General features: G+C 39.5%; 1 protein-coding gene across 6 annotated transcripts; it reads right to left on the reverse strand.

The window, feature by feature from the left end:
• Positions 1-496: 496 nt before the first annotated feature.
• On the reverse strand, positions 497-12,730 carry NEPRO (nucleolus and neural progenitor protein). Of its 6 annotated transcripts, none has more exons than XM_032479267.1 (9): positions 12,537-12,730; positions 10,706-10,860; positions 8,810-8,889; positions 8,304-8,435; positions 7,801-7,878; positions 6,359-6,462; positions 5,706-5,767; positions 3,342-3,595; positions 497-1,141 (listed from the first exon to the last, which is right to left on the reverse strand). In XM_032479267.1, exons 1-9 carry the CDS (start codon positions 12,637-12,639, stop codon positions 679-681), a joined length of 1,431 nt encoding a protein of 476 aa, XP_032335158.1. In that variant the 5' UTR covers positions 12,640-12,730; the 3' UTR covers positions 497-678. The 6 variants fall into 6 exon arrangements, with proteins under 6 accessions (XP_032335158.1, XP_032335146.1, XP_032335136.1 ...); XM_032479255.1 differs by having other exon boundaries at positions 3,342-3,556; positions 6,101-6,462; XM_032479245.1 differs by having other exon boundaries at positions 6,101-6,462.
• Between the last annotated feature and the right edge of the window lie 10,034 nt (positions 12,731-22,764).

Below are 22,764 nucleotides of genomic sequence, written 5' to 3' on the forward strand. Positions count from 1 at the left end.
TGGTTCCTGTAGCTTGTCAGAAGCCAGGAGGCAGGGAGAGGTCTCTGGAACAGAAGGCCAGAAGGCAAGGTCCAATCCTACTTGAAACTGGTTGCCATAGTAGTGGCTTAAGTAAGAGGCCAAGAGGATTTGAAGTGACACATGGGAGGTCTCACCACACTTTCGGAGAACTCCAAAAGCATTTTAATATGCCCTCCAATGAGATAAGGCGAACAAATGAAGTGAAATAATGGCTGTGACCACTCCCTAGTAATACAATTAGTGGCAAAACTTTGATGATCAATTCTAGTATACAGAAAACTACAACCATTAAAATCTACAAACCTTGGGTGTTCAGAGGTGTACTTACCTCCAGTGGAGCCATTAAGGCTAAAATGACCTTTTAGGTGCTTCATTGCTACTCCCCATTTACCTAAGGCATAGAATAGGTTTTGCAAACCAAATTATTCAGGTCTTAATTGAGTCAAAAACTATTTAATAGTCAAATATTTGTCGATTAAATGACACAAAACTATGATAAATGTTTATTGAACTGAAATGAACTGCTGTACAATGTTGCACTAAAGCAGCTCTGAGTCCAAGTGGTACTTCCAGATCTTTCCAGATCTCAGCTGTTCTACTTAAAACAGCAAAACACTGGACCAGTTAGTTAATTACTTAAGTCTTACATATGAGCATCTAAACTCCCATCAAAGCAAAAATATCATCAATGTCGTGTGTCTCCTTAATGGTTCCTGTTGTATTATGTTTGTTTATTTGCATCATTGTCCAAGAATCAGTTTCATTTTCATTGCTTCCTATAACATTTTCATGTATTTGTTTCTCCTTAGTTTGTATGACAGGATTTGAAACTCTTCTACGCAAGAGTTGCTTATTGTTAGGAAAGAGATCAGTTCTGCGAACTGCAGGGTGTGAGAGTCTCCCTTTATTGGTGTGTGTAGCACTCTGAGTCCCTTGAGGTGGCTGCTGGACTTCCTTTAAAAGAGTCGACTGCAGTTTTCTCTGTGGTTTCCTTCGTCTCATTGAAAATTTATTCTGTGATCTTCTTCGTCTCAGATGATGCTTTGAAGTTTTGCTACCTGAGCCATGAAGAAGGCAGTTGCAAACAGACGTTTTTAGGCACTCAAGTTTCTTTGGCAAACTTAAAGACAGAGAGGGAAAATTGGAGATTAAGATGCAGAAAGACATTCTCAAAAACTTCTGTCTCCTTTTTGCCAACTTCCAACTGAAAAATATACAATTTATATTTTTGCCTGTGTACAACTCCAGAATCATAAGGAATAAGGGAATAGGAGTTTCAAATCAGATCTGTGTTTTCAGAGCACAACTTCCCTCTGATTCAGATTGTTGGCAAATGTGTCCCCATTATGTTACCAAAATAAAGTAGCTCCTGTAACTAGCGAGGTAGCTGAATGGTGATCTCCATATTTCAGTGCCAGAGCTTTGCCTTGATAATGGCTAATATGTTCATACTTTAATAGGAGAACTGGGGGAAAGATGTATCACAAATGGGAAATTTACAAGGATGCGTCAACCCATTTGTGGATTAACAGCTTCGTATTATAGCAGGAAATAGTCAAGAAAAAGGGAGTAAAAGTGAAGAGGAATGAGAAAACAGAGCTTCTGGCAAAGACAGAATGACAGCCTTGAGCTACCCTAATTGTGATTCATATTTCATCTTCAAGTCTGGGAATTCAGAGCTCAAATGGCTGATTATTTTAGGTGTTTTGTTTCTGAACAGGGTGTACTGCCACAAGGTACCTCCCTAACTGCCTCACTCTTTGGGATAGTCAGATTTCAAAAGATTAGCATGAGTCTCTCTACTTCCTAACCTCTCCTCTTCCTTTTTAAACAAATAGAGAAGTTTGAGGAAGCCCATTTTAATGTAGTAATGCATGATCTCTGTTTCCAAACCATTTAGTCTTACTATAAATGGTGATTTTTAAGTGAGGAGAGGGTAGGTGTACTTCTCAACTGAAACAGAAATAGAAGTAATGAAAATAGAAGAATCAGAGGATCTGAATTGAGTTCTAGATCTCCAATTCTATCACCCTGAGCAAAATCCTCTATTTCCTCATCTATACAATGTGAATACTACTACCTACCTCACAGAGTTATTGTGGATATTAAATCAACATAAAATGTACTACACGTATAACATATTACTGAAACAGCAAAACAGGGCAGCTCTGTTTTTGTGGAGTATAGAATAATGTTTTAATCAAATAACTACCAGTTTGTCACCCTCTGCATTAACTTTTAATTATCTCTGCTTCATCTACCCTGACTTTAAATGCAATCCTGAACAAACAGCTCAATCTCAGGCTGAGTTTCCACCCTAGAATAGATCCCTTTTAAATGGCTACAGACCTTTAGGTGAAGCCCAGTGTAAATAAACCCTTCCAGCAGTTCATCCCTTAGGAATACTTAACTTCTCCCACAGCTCTTAATCAAAACAGAGCTCTCACAATGTATCATATTTTTTTACTAAGACAAATACCTTTTCCATAAATTTTTAAAGAAAATTTAACAAATTTTAGACTAAGTGATTCATCCATGGGAACCACTGTAAAGTCCTGAACAGATACATGTCTGTAACTATACATAAGAAATAATGGTGGATGCCCAGAGATACATAAAAAGCTGCTCAGAGTGATTGCCTCTGTGAAGGGGGATAAGGATTTTTGAAGCCATTTGTGTCTCAAATTGTTAAACATGAGCATCTATTATTTTTTCAATAAAAACATAGAACCCTAAAGTATTTAACTTCATGTATTGTTTCAAGTATTACTGCCTCACAGCCAAAGATAACCATCCTTCAGCAGTTCTAAGAATGTAAGAATCACAGGAAAAGGAAGAAATCAATTCATGGAGAATCTAGCTCCTGTGAACAAAACCTACCTGACCCTGACCCCAGAGGCTGGGGTGCACCCTTGTAGGAGGCAGGCACTTCTGCTCCCACACCGTCATCCCGCTGAAGCTGTGGGCAGACTGACCGTCTCTCCTGCTAGAGGTGGAGCTAGAGCTCCCTGAGGATTAAATCTGGCTTATCCCCAGGCTTAGCATACCACAGACACTCCTAACACTTTCTGAATGAAAGGATGGAATGGTGAAGGGTATAAGTGAATAATCCAATTAACCAAGTTTACTTTCTTCCTCCCAATGATATATATAGATTTGCCCAACAAAAGCAGTAAACAGAATTTGTTTGAGCAGATCCTAATTTTAGCCCCCAGCTTACTGGACATCCCATTTTAAAGGCAGCTAACTTGAATATATGTACTTGTGCCCTAAATGGTAACAAAAAAAGTAAAGGAATGTAATTTTTGTAATATACTTACCTATAGCCTTGAGCTTCCACATGTTTAAGCCGGTTGCTTTTAAGAAGTTTACTACCCAGAAAGGTGGTCTGAGCCTTGAGTTTTTTGCTCCTACACCACTGAATCGCCATTTGGATTTCTTTAGAAAGTTCTATGAAGGTCTCAGCTTCTTGGAATCTTTGCACAAAACTTTTCACACAGGGAGTTCCTATTGCTTTCCAAGAATGTTTGGTTGCCTTTAATTTGGATTGAGAACATTTAAACTCAAAGTTAGTCTGAAATGTGGAAAGGTGATAAAAATATATTGGATTTGTTAAAGACTTACAAATATATGACAACAGAGAAAAGCTGACTCATAGACTATCAAAATTTGAAAATACGTCTTTTTAAAAGAAGGAAACAAGTTTTTTTCCAGCTCACTATGCTTTCCTTTTGTCTTAAATTTTTTATTCTCTGCTCCTAACACAAGGTTTCCTCCCCCCTCTGCTACAGTAGATCCCATCTGTAGCTGAATTCAGTTGTACACAGGTAGCAATATAAGTATTTCCATACCTGTCTATTTATTTAACCTACACATAAGAATAAAAGTCCACATGATTAAGTACTGGTCAAAACCTATCTGGTAGGGGAAAAAAACCCAAAAACTGAAGAGTCCTTTTCCTCTATACTGGGCTACCACAGCTTGTTTTTCATTTATTTCTATATCCTGAGTCACCGTCCTCAATGATGGGTCATAAATGTTACTGAAAACGTGTGAAGATGGGGATGATTGCTGAATGTATATTAAAAATGCTTAATTGAGCAACATTTCCAATTCAGTCATCTTTTGATGTGGCACCTTTGTCTCTTCAACCTCATCTTTCTGTATAAAGTCAAGTTTGAATTTTATCAACTTTTACTGTTTATTAAAATGTGCCACCTTTAGGTCTTCTTCTATACTCCATTCAAAACTTACCTTCTTCCAAATATCTCTCTCAAAAAATATTAAAAAGTAGTAGGAAATATGAAAGGTGGAGACCTATCAATACTTTGTGTTGGAGCTCAATAAAAGAAGTTTGACTAAAACTTTAGCATACTGGTGCTAAACGCTAAAAATGTGGTAGTGATTGGTCATGAATAAGAGGGATGCTGGGACCAGCTCACCTAGGATCAGGTGGATGGACTGCAGAAATCTCAAGGGTCACAGAGAGCCACAGTTCTTAAGAGAGAGCTGACAGAACTATTTGGGGGACTAGTGTAACAAAAAAGAACAAAGACTGTGAAACCAAACTGCCTGTGTTCAGATCCCAGCTCTGCCCTGTATCTGCTGTGTGGCCTGAGCAAATTTCTTGTCCTTTCTATGCCTCAATTTTTTCATCTGAAATATGGAAACAAGAATAACAGTATGTAACTCACAGGGCTTTTGCAAGGATTATATGAGTTAATACATACAAACTGTTTTGAACAATGCCTGGCAAGAGTAAATGCAGTATAGGGATGATGATGGTGGTGATGATGATGATGGTGATGATGATGTCGTCTCCCTCTGGAACTCATGAACTGGACAAAATGTAAATGCAAGCTGGAATCCGGGTAAACCTTCAGGAAAGTACTCTGACTTACTATAAATGATTAAGGATTCTTGAATAGAATGGAAGAAATAACCCATGTAGGAAACCGGAAGAAAACAATTTTGAGAAGAGAGGATAAAAGAAGTCAAGAAGTTAGTGATGAAAGAGGGTGACACTGATGTTATTTGTGCTAGGTCCAAACAAACAGAATTTACAGACACTGGGCAAGAAGAGGAATCATGTTAAAGCTTGAACTCTGACAGGAAGAAAGAAATAGAAGCCTCATGACAAAGGATGAGGATAGTGATAATGATGAAAATAGCTAACAACATCTAACATCAGTTAGGTGCTTACCATACTCCAGACTCTGTGCTGAACACTATACATGCACTAAAACTGGCACAACTCTATGAGGTACATACTATTATTAGAAAATAGAGGTAGGGAAGGTCAAGAAACTTACATAAGGTCACACAGCTAGGAGAAACCAAACCCAGGACTCAAACCATTTCTGTCTGACTGCAAAACTCATACTTTAAAGCAGTACAGTCCACTCCTATGATGGATCCTAGGATCATTTTAAAATTCTAGCATAAAGCAAAACTCTTAGTAAAATGTTTCTGAAGGCATTCTACTAACTGAATTAACTAGAGGCACTCAAACCCCTTGGGAGTGCCTCTATTCATTCAGAAGCTTAGGTTGAGAACTAAGATGGCACTATGCTTAGGGCTGGGGTCAAAAGTAGAAGTAAGATTCAGTCTCTGCCCTTGGTAAGTGGCATCTACTCTACAAATTAGCAGAAGTCATAAGCTGTATTAAAGTAAGTCAAACAAACCTGAATAGTTTTATGTTTCAGCTGTTTGCAGAAAGCCCTCACATCAAATTCTGATGATTCTTCTGTGGAGATGGGAAGATCACAGATATAAAAACTTAGGCAACTCTTTTCAAATCAACAAATTCTTACGTGCAAGAAAACATTGCCAAACTACTACAAAAGAAATAAAGGGAATTAAGCAAGCCAAGAACTATGAAGCAACAGAAACAAATAACTAAATGCTTAAGTTTAAAAACGCAGGTATTATCATGCCTCTCTAAAGATAATTAATGTGAGTTAAAATTAATTAGCGAGATGCTGAATTTCTTCCTATACAATGTGTAACTATACTGTAATTTCAGCAGGTTTTTTTGGTTTGTTTTTTTTAGAGTATGTACCATATCAAAGCAAATTACCTTTTAAGATTTTCTTTTTCTTTACTGGCTGTCCAAGATCCACATTATTCTGTATATCGATCTTCATTTGTTTAGATTTTTTGGAAATTCTAAGTAAAGTTTCCTCACTGGACCTTTGTGATTGCTCTTTTGTTAAAAACAGTTTATTTAGCAATTTAGTTACTCCTTTAGCTGCAAAAGCTATAGGCATTTTTTTCTTAAAGACTTCAAAATAGGGCTCTCCTAAAAATTCAGCAATATCAGAAGGAAAGGTGAAACCTTTGAAGTAAGGCAATGGTTGAATCCTGGAGACCTCCTGAAGTAATCCAAACAATGGCTCATATAAAGAAATCAGTCTTTTTAAAACATCTTTATAGAGAACCCTAGAGAAAGAAGAAACAGGACCTCATCGATTAGCCAGTAGTTATAATTTACAGATGACATAATAACCATAACAGATTCAAGGCTGAAAATAATGTCTGTCAATCTGCCCGTTTTTAGTACATACTTTCAAAGAGCCAAGATTAGTCCAGCCCGAACAGAAAAATCCAAGTATAAAATGTTATGTATATAAAGCCAAATGAAGTACTACATGGAGATACATCTCACAGGATGTACATCAAAATCTTAAGTGTGGTCTTATCTTGATGGTGAGATTTTAGACAAATTTCAGGTTCTTCACATTTTTTGTTTTTAAAATTTTCTTAAGCATGTATTATTGTAATCAGCAAAAATTCAAGCTATTTTCATTATAGAAAAGAATAATGAATGCTTGACACTTTAAAATAATATGATTAGTAATTCTAACATTATTAGTTCTAAAAATAAGCAGAATAAAAAACAAGATGATTGGAAATAGTACTTGAGATACCCAGGTTACGATATCAAAACAAGAGGATTCTCTTTTTCTCTTCATTCAAATAAGAGCTAATCACCCCCATTGTTTAAAATGGACAAAAATAGTTCTCCTTATAAATTTAGGCAGATTTTTGAGTCCAATTATCCATCAAATAAGTTTCATAATATATTGTGAGGTGAAAGGGAAGGTCTGCAACTAGTATTACCAGTGATCTTTACTTCAACTATGTCTCAAAAAGCAGGTGTTTTTCAGGTGGAAGAAAGGAATCTAGACCACATAAAGAAGGTCACTGCCGGGGGGGGGGGGGGGGGGAGGATATAGCTCCCAATAGAGCGCAGCAGGCTTAGCATGTACTGGGGTTCAATCCCCAGTACCTCCATTCTAAAGAAACAAACATACCTAATTACCTCCCCTCCAAGAAAATTAATAAAAAATTTAAAAACTTACAAAAAAATTAACACAACATTGGTTTTTAAAAAAAATTAGAAACCGAGTGGCAGAATCAAATGATACAGACTGCCTGGGAACAGCTTCATTTTAAATGACCCACCTGCTGAACGATTACAGTAACCATTTTTTCTTTTGTTAATTCCAGTTGCTAATCCTAGCAATTCACTTGCTTAATTGTTTAGTGATGAGGTTAATTCATGGCTTCAGATTCAAAGCCTAGTCTTTTGACATAACCATCAACACTTAGCTTCCCAGTCCACCACAGATAAACTCTGATGAAATGAAGAAACAGAATTCCTGCACCTTCAGCACCCCATGGGAAAGCAAACATGAAAACTAGTAATGAGAAACCTAGGCTGAGTTAAAGAGATGAAAAAGAAATGAAGCATTTCAAAGGTACGTACATACGTACCATAACCTGCTCACCAGCCCAACCATCACAAGGTTTAAAATAATGAATTCTTGCAAACCTAGATGTTTCACAGTCAAGCTGGAGTATCAAGTTAAAGTTGGAAAACAGAACCAAAGGAATTTAGATTTTTTGAGCTACATTTATGAAAGAAACAGACTGAAACTAGAAAGAATTTTCTTGAGGGAATTATACAACCTTAAAACATGTTGTATTTAAGTCATGGAAACTTAAAGTAATATACACTCTGCTGAGGTCTCATAATAAATTTAGCTTCTAAGGTTAAGAATTTCTGTCAGTGCCCTTAGGATAAAACAGACTAGTAGATACAGAAGTCTCAGGCAATGGCTGTATCAGGCAATTACTGAGAAAAGCCAAAAAAGCAAAATTTTAAAAATTCCCTTAACTTATAACTCTTACAGACTCTCCAGCTTTCAAAGAGAAATACTATTAAATATATCCAGAAAATTCCAGTTGAGAAGATCTTTCACTTAACTCAAGGATACAGAAATGTCTTGCAGCAACAGTCCAAAAGGCGTAGCAGCAACTTGCAGGCTCCTAAAATCTTCATCAACACGAATTCCACCACTGGTTGGCTGGGGATGACACATGCTCTGGTAGCTACAGGCTGATTTTCACTTGACAAAAACAGAAAAGTACATTACTTTCATTCTTAAATATAAAGTACTTATATAGCAGTTTTCAAGTGCAGACTTGCTTTAAGCTCAATTTGAGGTAGTGATGCTTAATGACTCACTGAAGTTGACTGACACTGATGTTTCAATATAACTTATCATGACCCTGATTTCAGTGTCATGCTATTCTCTCCTAAAGGCCAAGAGAAGATTACCACAAATACCAGGGGCCCTTTATTAAAACAAAGTTTGTACAGCTGAGGTATAATTGTTTATATTCCAGTAATAATCAAAGGAAAGTCTAAAGCAAGGTCACAGCAAGTCACTGAGTTCCCAGCCCACCACAAAGCCCACTGCAAAGCAGATGGACCACTTACTTAGAAGAAAATGACTCAGAGAGATCTTGAATTGAACCTTCCAAATTCATGTTCTTCAAACGTTTTAAACACTGTTCAACCTGAAAGGGAAGAGCAGCTCAAATTCATATGTATATTATACAGACAAGGCCGCTGATGTGACCAGGAGAACAAAGAGATGCAAAATTTCGAAGTACAGAAATACACTGAATACCACAGAATGCCTTTTTTTTAAGGGTAAAGAAACCTGCAGCCCAAAGCGTATTGCTTCCGGTTAAAATTTTGAAATTTATCCAGCCAAGTAAACTTCTCAAATCAGTTTATGACTAAGAATTTACTATATGTCAGGATGTGCTTAATGCTATAAAGGGGACCAAGGTAAGAATAAGATTATTCTCAAGATGATAATTTTTCTGAAGCAACATGATTTCTAATAGTGAAACTATTAAAACAAGATAGTAAATTGTTAAGTACTAAATTTCAACAGCCTGTAAGTGCCACAGACAGGAAGAAAGCAATGGAGGGACTGGGCTTTCTGAACATACAGGACCAGGTGAGCAAGGCTCAGGAAGGAACGAGTGTGGTGAGTAGGATTCATGAAGAGTTCAGGTTCCTTGGAATAGAAAGTGTATGAAGATAAAGACCAGAGAGAAGCCTGAGCTAAGGAAAGCTGAAGAGCAGGATCACAAAAGGTCTTGTTAGCTAAGCTCAGAGGTTTAGTCTTTATTCAGGAGGCAGTGGAGGACCAGTAATAACCAAAGCTGTGTTTCAGGATGATTAACCTGGCTTTGGTACACATGAATATGCCAGCATGGAGAAAAGACTGGAGGAGGAAAGATCAGTCAGGATTGCAAGACAACTAAAAGTTGACAAGGCCTGAAAAAAGAGATGGCAGCCGGAACTAAAAGAAGGGACTAGATGCAGAGAAAGTTTTGACTGATAGTTGACCAGATGGAAGAGCTACCTAAGGGAAGAAGCAGAGAAACAGAACACCAGATTGTTCTGACTGGATAATTATTCACAACTTGGAAGCCAGGAGGAGAAATCTGTAAATTCAATCTGAGGTGACAAGTTTGGTTTTGGAGTAAAAAGACTCAGAAGGAGATAAAAGCTGTCCCAGAGAAGAAACTTAAGAAAACACAATGATCCCAAATCTTTCTTTGATGAAAAAATCTTCATTGTTTTTGCCTTAAGTAATGGGAGTGGAAAATTAACCAGAGAACATGAATCTGTGAGGTAGAGGTTATGTCTGTCTTTTTCACCCCTGTTTACCCAGCACGAAGCATAGTGCCTGGCACATGAAGTTTCAAAAATATATGGAGAATTAATAAAATTCATGAATGAGTATATAAGGAACTCAGCTTAAGAGGCTCTACTCTGTGGTGTAGTCCCTGAGCTGGAGAGCCCAATTTTGTCTTAAACTCCAACCCTTAAACAAAACCACGTTACACCACAACTTATTAAATACTCATTTACTCTAATATATTTCCAGTTAGAATACATACTCCAGAATAAGTAAATCACAACTCTGTTTTTTTAATGGTTTTGGGATTTTGATTATGCTTAGGAAAACTGGTTCTTAATCCACCACTTTGTCTTGATCAAATCACTCAATCTTTAAACTAAGCAAAGGTACAGTCATTTATTATAGCTTACATATAATGAAGAAAACTTTTCATAAAAATTACCTACCTACTAGAAACAAGACTGGGAAAGAATCATAGTTCCTTTCTATAATAAGCTGTTCTTGAAATGCTTTCAGAAAAATAAAAAAATGAAAGTGTGCACATTAACTGTGGGCTGAAGACTTACAAATGACAATTTACCATGATTTCCATAAATAACAAATTATTAAGTGGCAGTGCAATTGCCATCTTCATCAAGTTGAGTCTTAAACACAGGGCACTTCCTCCTTACCTGTTTGAGGGCCAAATGGGGCTTGTGGCGGCCCATTCTGTTGTGATTGCTGTAAAGGACTGCACATAACACATCTGTTTCTGCATCTAAGATTTGGCTCTTCAGTGACAGTGTAACGAGACAGCATTCTTTAATTACAGCTGCAATGCAAAGGTCTAAAGCAGAGATGTTTAATAAGACAACGTGCATTTCTATATAAAGTATATTATAGAAAAAAATACACTGAAAAAAAGCAGCATCTCCTCACTTGTTTAAAGAAATGAAGAATAAATTAACATAATCAGCTTCACCTATAACAACATAATGATTCTACATATGTAAAAAGTTGGAAAATGATGACATGATATCAAGTCCAGGAAATCATTAAGAGAACATCTAAGATTACATCTGTTAAACTACAATGTAATGTATATTTTTACTTCCCATTTATCATGATTTTAATAATCTTTCATATGAATACTTTGCAGCCAACCATTTGGTGTACACTTAACACCTTAAGGACCTTGAAGGTGGGACACATGTTGTATACTTCTCTAAATCCCATTTTGCTCTGCACATAAGCATGACAGAATAGATAAATTCATACTCTTAAAAGACAAAGGTACTGTATTTGGGTACCACTTTAAGAATACACTCAAAAAGAGAAACCACTGTAACAACTGGAAATTATATAATGAACGTCAGACTCAACACAGGGTGCTTAGCAAAACAAGGTATCAGCTTCCTAGTCTAAAAAGCTATGAAGTAGAAGATGGAATTGATGTGTTCTCTGTGGCTCTGAGGGTAGCACTAGCATCCTAAGGAGAACTAATACAAAGGCAGATTTTTGTGTAATGTGGCGAACTTTCTTATTGCCCCAACTATTTAAGGCCAGAAAGGGTTGCCTTAGGGGTGGGGAGAGAGTTGGTGAATTTCCACCCCTAATAGGAATCCTGTTAAGGAATTTTTGAATAGAGGAAGGGGAAAGATTAATGTGTAAACTGTGCAGGATGGATGTATGGGGAGGGAGATGCGATGATTAGATAGCTTACAAGTATTTAATATTAAAAATAATAGCTATTATTTGTTTATTTACCGTATCAGGAACTGTTCCAAATGCTTTACCTATAATATTAACTCTTTCATCAAAATAGCTTTACGAGGCAAGTATTATTTTTATCTTCATTTGAAAATGAACTGAGGACCTGAAAGCTTCAATAACGACACCTCTATCCCTCACCCTAGCTGCAGCAGAATAAGAGCCAGGATGCAAATCCAGGCCAAGCTCGTACTGCCCTACTGCCTAATAACTGCCTAATAATGGTAATGCCATCATACACTGATAGAACACTTTAGTTTAAGAGCACGCCCTCCTACATGACATCATCAGATCGTCCCCACAATCCGGTGATGGGTTGGGAAAACTAACCCCATTCTACATTTAAGGAATGGGGAACCCAGAAAGACTGCGGCGTAAGTGCAGAATGCGGTAAAAGTGACGGCCCGCAGTCCCTCAGAGGCAGAAGCTGGAAAAGACTGAGGAGTAACCACGGCTCTGGGGGGCCTGAGTTAACGAAGGGTTCCCAGGCAGCACTTTTCCTTCACGCCCTGTGGGCTCGGGGCTGGGTCTCGGGCCTTAGGCGCTCAGCCAGGCCCTGCGTTCGGCACGGTGGGCGAAGAGGACCGTGAAGCCCGGTGCCCTAAAAGCTTCCTTAGCAAACACCGGAGCCCAGGCCATGCTCGGCCGCGGCTCTTCCCAGCGTCCTGCGGGCTCCGGAAGTCCCGCCCCCGCGCACGTGCGCCGGCCCCGGCCCGGAAAGGCCTACCCCTGCTCGCCAGGCGCCTCACTCACCCAGCGCCGCGCTGGGGTCCTGTACTGTCACTTCGCTGCGGCTCCCTGCCTTGGGGATCCTCACGCGGTTCCACGGCTCCGGGCCCGGTAGCAGGGCAGCCATCTTGGAAGGCAGGGGAGGGGCTGGAGAAGGCGGAGCTAGGCGAGAGCAAGTGGAGCAACCCACGGAGGAGACGACGTCAGGGGCGGGAAGAAGGCAAGGGGCGGGAAGAGGGCAAGGGGTGGGGCGGGAAGAGGGCTAGGGGTGGGGCAGGGGTGGGTCCTTCACGGAATCGTAGACCGAATACCGTAGACCTGAAGGACCCCGGTTGTCATCCAGCCCCTTGTTACCAGTGCCTGGCCGGGTATCAGAATCACTTGGGAGAAGGGGAGAGGGCAGGGAAGCCCCATCCCGGTACTAAATCAGAATCGCAGAATTAGGCGGGGAATCTGCATTGCTTCCCCACGAGATTCGGAGGCACAACCAATTTTGAAACTACTGCAAGGCATTTTACAGATGTGTAAAGTGAGGCCCACAGTTAACTTAGTGCATATAGCCCCATCTCCACCTCAGACATTAGGGGAAAAGGAAGAAATAAAATAAAGAGACCTATATAAAGTGTATATTTGTAACGCAGAAGTGTTTGAGTTAGGGAAGGCTCTACCTTGAGGAGCAGCAAAACCTCGATCACATCGCAGAAACTTGGAGGCTGTCTGACTCTCCATCAACCCTATCTTATATCAGTGTCCAGAACAAGACGACATTTATTCCAAACTTTGCTGATCTTCACCTCATTAATATCTTTCTAATAGTTCATTTATATTTAGCCACCCTGATGCCACCTTAAGACCCCCACTATAATGTGTTGAAACACTTTACATGCTGTGTGTCACTCTGTACATACTAATTTCTCTACCTGGACCATTTCTCTGAAACACAATCTCAGCTCTGGTGTTATCACCTAGGTAATTCTTCTTGAGCATCCTGTCCCCACTCCATAGCTTGATAGAGAGACCCCTTTAAGTACTACCATAAAGTGTCCTTTGTTGGCCTCTGTATCAGCTTCCTGTTGCTGCTATAACAGATTACTACAAACATCGTCACTTAAGACAGTTATTATATTACATTTCTGGAGGTCAGAAGTCCAAAATGGATTTCAATGGACTAAAGTTGGCAGGGCTGGATCCTTCTGGAGGCTGTAGTGGAGAATTCATTTTCTTCTTTTTTCCAGCTTCTAGAACTGCCACCTGCATTCCTTGCTCATGTCTCCATCTTCCATTTTCAAAGTCAGTAGCATAGCATCTTCCAATCTGTCTCCACCCTCTTTCTCTCTTACTCTTCTGCCTGCTTCTGTCTCGAAAGGACACTAGTGATTACGCTGAGCCCACCAACATAACCCAGGATAATCTCCTCATTTCAGAATCTTTAACTTAGTCACATCTACAAAATCTATTTTGCAGTGTAAGCTAAATTCACAGATTTGGGGGATTAGGATGTAGATATTGGTGAGGGGTGGGGGAGGCATTATTCAGCCTACCACAGACTCACAGAATTTATCTTGCTGTATTGTATTAGTTTGTATATATGTCTCTTTCTCCAGTGGTATGTGAGCTTACTGAAGGCAGAATTGGCTTTTACCCTAAAGACTGCTGGCTCCCAACCCTGGCTGGTCATAATTACCTGGATAGTTTTTTAAAATAGAAAATTTTCAGGCTCCATTTTGAAAATTCTTATTAGTCAGGCCTGAGTAGAGCTCTAATCCTTGTTTTGTAAACGCTCCTTGTGATGGTGGTCTGGATTGTAATTCCCTTGCTGCAGATGACAAAGGAGTCATTGAGTCTTAGGCTAGGCAGTTTTGGTCACCTTGCGTCAGAGGACGAGCACTCTGGAGAAGAGATTTGAAGGAGATGAGACTGGAGGTAGGGAGGTAAGGGGCTCTATTGCAAAAGCTGAGGCAAGAGATGACAAAGGCCTGAATTCAGACACAGGCACTGAAGGTGGACATTATGACTTATTTAGATGTCCAGTATTTAGGTATTCAAATGTCTAATATGACTTCCAGACTTTTGCCTTGAGTTTGAGATGTGGCATCCAAAACCAGAACAAATTTAGGTAGGTAGCAGGGATAATAAGATAACTTTTGGTATAATGAGTTTGAGATTGCCCATGGGCTGTTCACAGAATATGTCCAATTTGCCAGCTGAATAAATGGGACTGTAGCTCCAAGAGTAATTGCAAAGAGAGGAAGTGGAGATGATGAACATAATGTCTTTAGAAGCTTAAATGAGACAGGAAGATAGCATTTATGTGATAACAGAGATGTAGGATCAAGCTGGGTATTGTTTTGTTTTGTTCCAAATTTAAGGGTAGTGTATCAGGGTTCCATCAGTCAAATAGGACCAGTAGCAGATTATATATTGTATATCTATGCGTGTGTGTGTGTGTGTGTGTGTGTGTGTAAAGGACTTTTGAAAAGAAATCGGCTTACACAACTGTGGGGGTTAGACAGTCAAGTCTGAAATTCGTAGGGCAACCTATCAGGAAAGGTAGTCTGGAAACAGGCAGGAGCTGAAGTTGCAGTCTTCAGATGGAATTTCTTCTCCTTTTTGTCCTCAGGGAAACCACAGTTCTGTTCTTAAGGCCTTTTAAAGGGGTTGAATCAGTCTTCCCCAGATTACCCAGGATAATCTCCTTTACATAAAGTTGACTGACTGCAGCTGATAATCACATCTATAGAATACCATCACAACGACCCCTGGGCTAGTGTTTGATTGAATAACTGGGTACTCTAGCCTAGCTGTGTTGACACATAAAACTGACCGTCACACACAGGAAGTGATTTGATCACCCAAATAGGCTGAGGGAAATGGGGCCAAAAGAGTGAAAGAAACTGGACCTACTAAAGAGATCAAGGGGAGAGAATTGATGAAGGAAGATCTGTTATTCATTCAGAAAACTTTTTGAGCATCAGCTGTTTGCCAGACACCATACTAGGTTGCAGAGAGGACAAGCAGGGGTGGGACCAAGTGCTTAGGTAGAGAAGTTGCTTTCAAGATCAAAAAGCCTTTATTTTCTGAGCCCAGGCAGCAATAAAGGTAGCTTTAGATATAGACATGTTTGGGGTAGGGTAACAGAAAGATGAGGGAGCCCCAGAATGAAAGCTCCTATGTTGTCAGTGGAGAAGGATTTGAATCATTACCAAGAATGGAGGGCAGGAAGATGGGTTCTGGATGAGTAGTGGATATTTAAAATCAGAGCTTCCTTGAATTTAGGGGTGTGGAAGAGGCATGGACTGTTTTTAAGGAGAAAGTAAGGATTTAGGGCCATGCTTTTATAATTTCGAATTTGCAAAGAAAGATTACCACAGACACAAGTGACCATGAAATAGATAGAACCTTGTCCATCTCATTGACAATATAAGAAATACAGATAAAAATAATGTTGAGGTATTGTCAAATAGGGTAAAAAACATGATGGCCATGTTACTAGGGCCTTGGACAAAAATTTAGACACAGATTTATCCTTTGTTATTATAATCATGAAAGCAGAAAAAGATAATAGTCCCACAGTGAGTCAGTCGTTTTCTAATATTTTGGCAGTGGAATTATTTTTCCTTATAAAAATCTTAACATAGAAATCCAATATATAAAACAAAAATAGAATTGCAGCGGTTAAGGGTGCAAGGTAGGACTCAGGAACCTCCCATTAAGGCCCCCTGCCCAGGCTCCTGAAGTACCTCCCAACACCACTTCCCAGGAACAGTTTGGACTCCAGTGTTGTAAATAAGTAAATGTGTATTGATATGAGCAATTTTTTTTATCATACATTGTTTTTTAAAGCAGTTTAAGAATCTCTATGTACAGTGTGATTCCATGAAAAAAAAATGTACATCCATACATTGAGAACAAGATCTGGAAGATCTAAAGGAAGGTGTTAACAATGATTATCTTTTCAGCAGTAGGATGGATCTTTTTTTCTTCTTTGAGCTTATTTGTATTTTCTAGTTAAAGGAAAGCAGTATGTGTTGCTGTTGTAATGAGAAAAAGATTATTTTTAATGCTAAAATAGTGCTCATCAAACCTTACGATATGTGTGTGCAGGTGTGTGTGTGTGTTGTGTGCATATGCCAACATATTCAGCGATACATACTTTTTGGCCCATCCAGCTCTGGCCTCGGTTTCAATAGCATGCTTTGCTCCGTCGTGTTGGGGCTGGTATTCTGCAAAACCACGTGGTCGTTGCCAGCTGGTAGTTATACCAGTATGAACCACTAGAGGGAGATTGGAAGGCCGGAGGAGAGAAGGGACCTCTCCTTCGTTTGTTTTCTTATTCCTGACAATGTTACCCGACAACAGCTGTTCATCCCAGCTGTTCATCCCAGGTAATGGCAGCTGCTTCTAGTCCCTCCCTCACTTTTACACACTGGCAGAGCTAACTGACCCCTCAGAGGTATTGGCAGCACCTGGATGATGTTCTCTTGTCAAAGATCTGGGTTCCAATTCTGTAGACTCCTTCCTCCAAAAGTCTAAATTTGGGTGATCCCAAACTCTTCTCCTTCTCTCCCCAGCTCCAGGGGGTTGTAACTGCTTTCGGCAGTTATCTCTGTGTTACTTCTGTGTTGCATGTGTGCTTTTCAGTTCTTAAACATCTGTTTAACGCATTCAGTGTATTAAATTCTCTCTGGTGAAATACCTAGTATGATTCTGTTTTTACTAATATGATTCTTGGGATGAGAAGTGGTCCTAAGAAACAGCCCCTCAAAATGGGATTCTGAGGTTCGTTTGACATGTCCTTAGCTTTGAACACAGTAGTGATCTCTTTACCAAGGGGAAATGGAAGCAGTTCCATTATACGCTGTGACAGTATGTTTAATCACCTACAGCTGATTGTGATGAAATGCCTTCTGAAGCCCTAAGGGAACCAAATGACCATTATGGTAGCAATGATGCTTATACAAAAAATGACAAACTCAGATCATTAACTCTTAGCTCAAGTCACAGAGAATAGGAGCACTTCTATAGTGGCTCTTAAAGAATCATTTATTTCTTACAGCTGCAAGGCTGACCTTGACCCAAAATTTAATTTTGTGGGTTGCAGAATGTCAACCTAAGTTGAATTCATAGACTTAAAAATCTTGTATGTGAAAGTTAGAGCGTTGGTTGGTAAGAAGGACTCTGAGACTTGGAATAGGAGCCATCTAGTTTGATTTGGGAAGAGCTGAGACTCTTCAGAGCAACTTACCTTTCTGTGTCTGAGGAGATTTGTATAAAGACCCTATAATAACATTAAGACCCACTGCAACTACTTCTCATCACCTCTGAGCTAACTCAAGTCAGATCTCAGTTTGCTCCAAGGGGACAAGTGCAAGGTCTGATGTGAAAGGAGATAATAGCAAAGTAATAGCAAAATGTTGTGAATTTTAGTTGGTAGAAACTGAAATAATAGTGGATTTTAAGGTTATTAGAATAAAGAAAATGGAATATAAGACACTGGATCAGACCAAATGTATTGATATGGGTCATCATATCAGTTACTAAAGATTCTTACAGTTAGAAGTGTGTCTAATGATTTTCTTGGCTACTTGAACTCAACTATAGCCTATACACAGTGAAGGTAAAATGCCAGATTTTTCCTGGCATAATGTAGAAGGAGGAAACCAAACGCTCAGAGAGATTGGAATGATGGAGTGTATATATAATCTGCGACCTGCACACCCATCCACCCGTAACTATGTCCTCTGAGAGGTCACTTCCTCTACTGAAGCACTGAGAAAGGCATTAGTGTGGAGCTACCAGTATCCTCACAAAGTTCTGTGATGACTGTCTTCTGTAGGCTATGGTGATGGTGGAAGATACCGCCATTGATATTAGCTCCCTGATTACAGTGAACGTGACGAGACCCGCAGAATGACAAAGGTCAAGAGACAACGAACAACTACAGAGACAAGGTTAGTGCATTTACTGTCATGGGCAGTAGAGACAAAATGTTAACCAAATTGTTTTGACTAGCAGGAATCTTTAGTGGTAGCTAATTGATCACAGTATCTGTAGGAATTGAATAGACTGCAGCCTATTAAAATATTGTTTCATCAATATAGCAGGGGCCAGAAAACTAACTTGAGCACCAAAATGGAGAGACATGACTTCTTACTCAGTTTCCAGACTTAAACAAGTTCAACAACATAGAATCCCTTGATGAGCAAGGAAGCTGATACTAAGATACTCATCACTGTCATTTACAGTAACAGAACTTTAGAAACATATAAATAACCATGTGTCAATTATCGATTGTTGGTTAGCAGCCAACGTATTAATGACTTAATATGGAGTCATGAGGGTGAACTGAGATGACTAAGTCTCTCTTTTTTTATGGCATTAGCTGAGCTCACACATGTGTCTGGGGCCTTGATTCCCCTCTGTGTGGTTTCTCTCTCCATGTGTCATCTCATCCTTTAGGACCTATCTCCCCATATAGACTCTCTGTCCAGCGATAACGTGGACTTGTTAACGTGGCAGCTGTATCCACCCTGAGCAAAAGCAGATGCTACAAGGCCTCTTAGAGTCTGTGCTCAGAAGTACCCAAGTGTCACTTACATCACATTCTGTTGGTCAAAACAAGTCATAAGGGCAGCACAGATTCAAGGAATGGGGAAATGGACACCAGCTCTTGTTGGAAAAAGCAATAAAGGCCTATCACAAAGAGGTGTGAACACAGAGAGACCTGATTCAGTCATTGGGGCCATTTTCAACAACCTACTATGGTTTAATAAGAAATGTTTCTTTTAAAAAATGAAGGTATAACCATACAATTAAAAACAGAGTAGGCGAAATTGCTGTAACAAACAGAGCCCAAAATAAATAATGATTCGAACACAATAGATGTTTCTTTTCACTCACATTGTGTTCAATACATGATTATTCAAAATGTCAGGCTCCTTCCATCCTTTGACTTTGAATTCCCCAAGGGCCTTGGCGTCATCTGCATTTAGCTCTAAGAAGAGATCACATAAAGGAGTCACACCTGCTTAAAAGCCCTGACCCAGGAATAACATACACCCCATTCATTCGTATCTTTTGGCTACACCTAACCACAAGGGAGGCCTGGAAATGTATCCAGCTGCATCATTTTTTAAAGATAGGTAATGGCACATGAAATGTTCACATTATATTAAATGAATAAAAGAGATTATAAAACTTTATATACAGTATGACTCCAAGTTGGGGAAGGAGCAAAGAGATGTATGTCTGGAGTGAAGATGATGCCAAGATATTAATGATTTTATTTCTGGTTCATGAGAGTACAAAGTTTTATTTTCTATTCTTTTCATTTTCAGAATTGTGTTCAGTGAACACAAATTACCTCCATAGTATGATAATGTTTTTAAATGTTTAAATACCTAAATTATAAATGCAAAGCACTCTTTTAGCATCATTGCTGACAATCAATCTATCTCAACTCCTAGAAAGCTCTAAGACTGTAAGGGAAAAAAATGCCCATTGGTTGTTATGGGCATTATTGGGTTGATAGGATTATTTTTGCCAGCCTAGTTTCTGAGGTATTGAGGGCCCAGCGTACAGTGTTAATACAGATCATTCCTAATTTAGAAAAGTCACTTCTAAGTTCATTATTTGAAACTGAGTGCATTCTCCCATAACACGAACATAAAGGATGATAATTAGGCTCCAGAGCCAGCCCACCAAAGCCACTTTCCTCCCAGTCCTTAGTTCTCTAGAGGACAAGTGTGGATCCCAGAATTGTTACAGAAGAGTGCTTTCCACAATCAAGATTAAGTCAGCAGGAGCACATCTTCCCTCAACTTGAGTCACCCTCACCCACAAGGAGCCCTGGCAGCAAGAGAGGGAGCTTCTACTCTGCTGTATCCCCAGAACCAGTTTCTCTACTAGGTGGAAGGTGAGAGCTGGGATCTCTCAGCAGTGAGCCCTGAGCACTGAGCACCGGGATGGGAGGGCAGTGAGAAGGTGAAGGGGAAAGTAGGGTTCTAGGCCTGGAGCAGGGGTTCCCATATGGCATGATCCCATGAGACCCAAGATTCTCAGGGAGATGTAGTGTGGCATGTCAGATTACAGTACTGGGGAGAATGCTCAGGACTCTTAGGAAGGGGAAGAGATGTTTCCCCATTCACTTTCCCTTTCACAGAAGTAGTGGTCTTCAGTGCTTCAGTTCCCCTCCATCCCAGGTCCTCTGTCAGTCCGGTTACTTCATTGTCCTCATCTCTGGTAACCTTCCCATCCATTTCACTTCAGTCCTGTGCTCTCAACTCATATCCCAAATCCTGTCGCCCTCCAGAATTATTCCATCTCTGAAATCATAAATTCAGACACTTGCCTTTCTGATGATAGTATTCTTTCTTTCCAACTTTCTTACTCAAGTTACTCCTTATAAATCTGATCTTAAACCTCACCAAATCACCCATCCTTAACCTCCTACCCTTCCCATCAGAACCCTTCCACCCTCACCCTTACATGTGTGCAGCTAAGATTCTCCCAGTCCATTGCTTGCCAGTGTTCTCAATCCCCTCTCCTCATCATACTCCCATCACATTTGCCTGGCAAATGTCCAATGCTTTATTAATTCTACTCTTTGAATTTTCTACGATTACAGAAAAAAAAAAACCACAACAGAAGTCCTCAGACAGGAACTCTCTCAACTTCCTAACCGCCAAGTCTACAAACTTCCTTGTCCCTCCACCCATCCTGTCTTCCATTCCTCCAGTTACAGTGGATGAGGTGGTCCACCCCTCACCAAAGGTGAACCCCTTAATTGGCTGTCTCCTTCCACTGAAAGCTTTTTCAGGAAAAGGATCACATGTGCTTGTTAACTGCTGCCTTCCAGTACCTAGCAGAGTATCTGGCATATAACAAGTGCACAGTATTTATCAAATAAATAGCATTGGTGATTTAAGGAAAAGAAAAGGACAGAGAGAAGGAATAAAATGGTCATTCTTCCTCTCGTTTGACTGTTTTTGGTCAGGAGAGAGAAGAACATTTTGAGGAGGATAGCAGAAATCTTCTCACACGTGAAAGACAGAGGTTCGTCAAGAATTGACAGTATCTGAACTGTTACTAATTCTTATCTTTCAAAAGTCACCTGAATGAATGAAAGTCATTTCCATTATTAGCCATATATAATTTATTTTCCTAAGAAAATTTCTTCCTTTATAAATTTCCAAAGAAATTTCTTCAGAAGAAATTTCTGCCATGTGGAATAATTTTATGTCCAAATCTTACTGATCCTTTAATTCCTAGTTTAGATGATGCTCATTTCACCTGCCCCAAAAGCTGGAACCAGTCTCGTCCATCTCTTAGCTCCCATCTCACTTTCTCTCTGCCTCTCTTACAATACTGACCACGGTCTGCCTTGTTCTTTTTTTTTTTTTTTTTTTTTAACATTTTTTATTGATTTATAATCATTTTACAATGTTGTGTCAAGTTCCAGTGTTCAGCACAATTTTTCAGTTATACATGAACATATATATATTCATTGTCACATTTTTTTCTCTGTGAGCTACCATAAGAGCTTGTGTATATTTCCCTGTGCTATACAGTATAATCTTGTTTATCTATTCTACAATTTTGAAATCCCGTCTATCCCTTCCCACCCTCCGCCCCCTTGGCAACCACAAGTTTGTATTCTATGTCTATGGGTCTATTTCTGTTTTGTATTTATGCTTTGTTATTTTGTTTCTGTTTTTGTTTTTTAGATCCCACATATGAGCGATCTCATATGGTATTTTTCTTTCTCTTTCTGGCTTACTTCACTTAGAAAGACATTCTCCAGGAGCATCCATGTTGCTGCAAATGGTGTTATGTTGTCTGTTTTTATGGCTGAGTAGTATTCCATTGTATAAATATACCACATCTTCTTTATCCAGTCATCCGTTGATGACATTTAGGCTGTTTCCATGTCTTGGCTATTGTAAATAGTGCTGCTATGAACATTGGGGTGCAGGTGTCATCCTGAAGTAGGGTTCCTTCTGGATATAAGCCCAGGAACAGGATTCCTGGGTCATGTGGTAAGTCTATTCCTAGTCTTCTGAGGAATCTCCACACTGTTTTCCATAGTGGCTGCACCAAACTGCACTCCCACCAGCAGTGTAGGTGGGTTCCCCTTTCTCCACACCCTCTCCAGCATTAATCATTTGTGGACTTTTGAATGATGGCCATTCTGACTGGTGTGAGGTGATACCTCATTGTAGTTTTGATTTGCATTTCTCTGATAATTAGTGAT

Source organism: Camelus ferus, chromosome 1, assembly GCF_009834535.1.
Source record: "Camelus ferus isolate YT-003-E chromosome 1, BCGSAC_Cfer_1.0, whole genome shotgun sequence".
In the NCBI taxonomy this organism is placed as follows: domain Eukaryota; kingdom Metazoa; phylum Chordata; class Mammalia; order Artiodactyla; family Camelidae; genus Camelus; species Camelus ferus.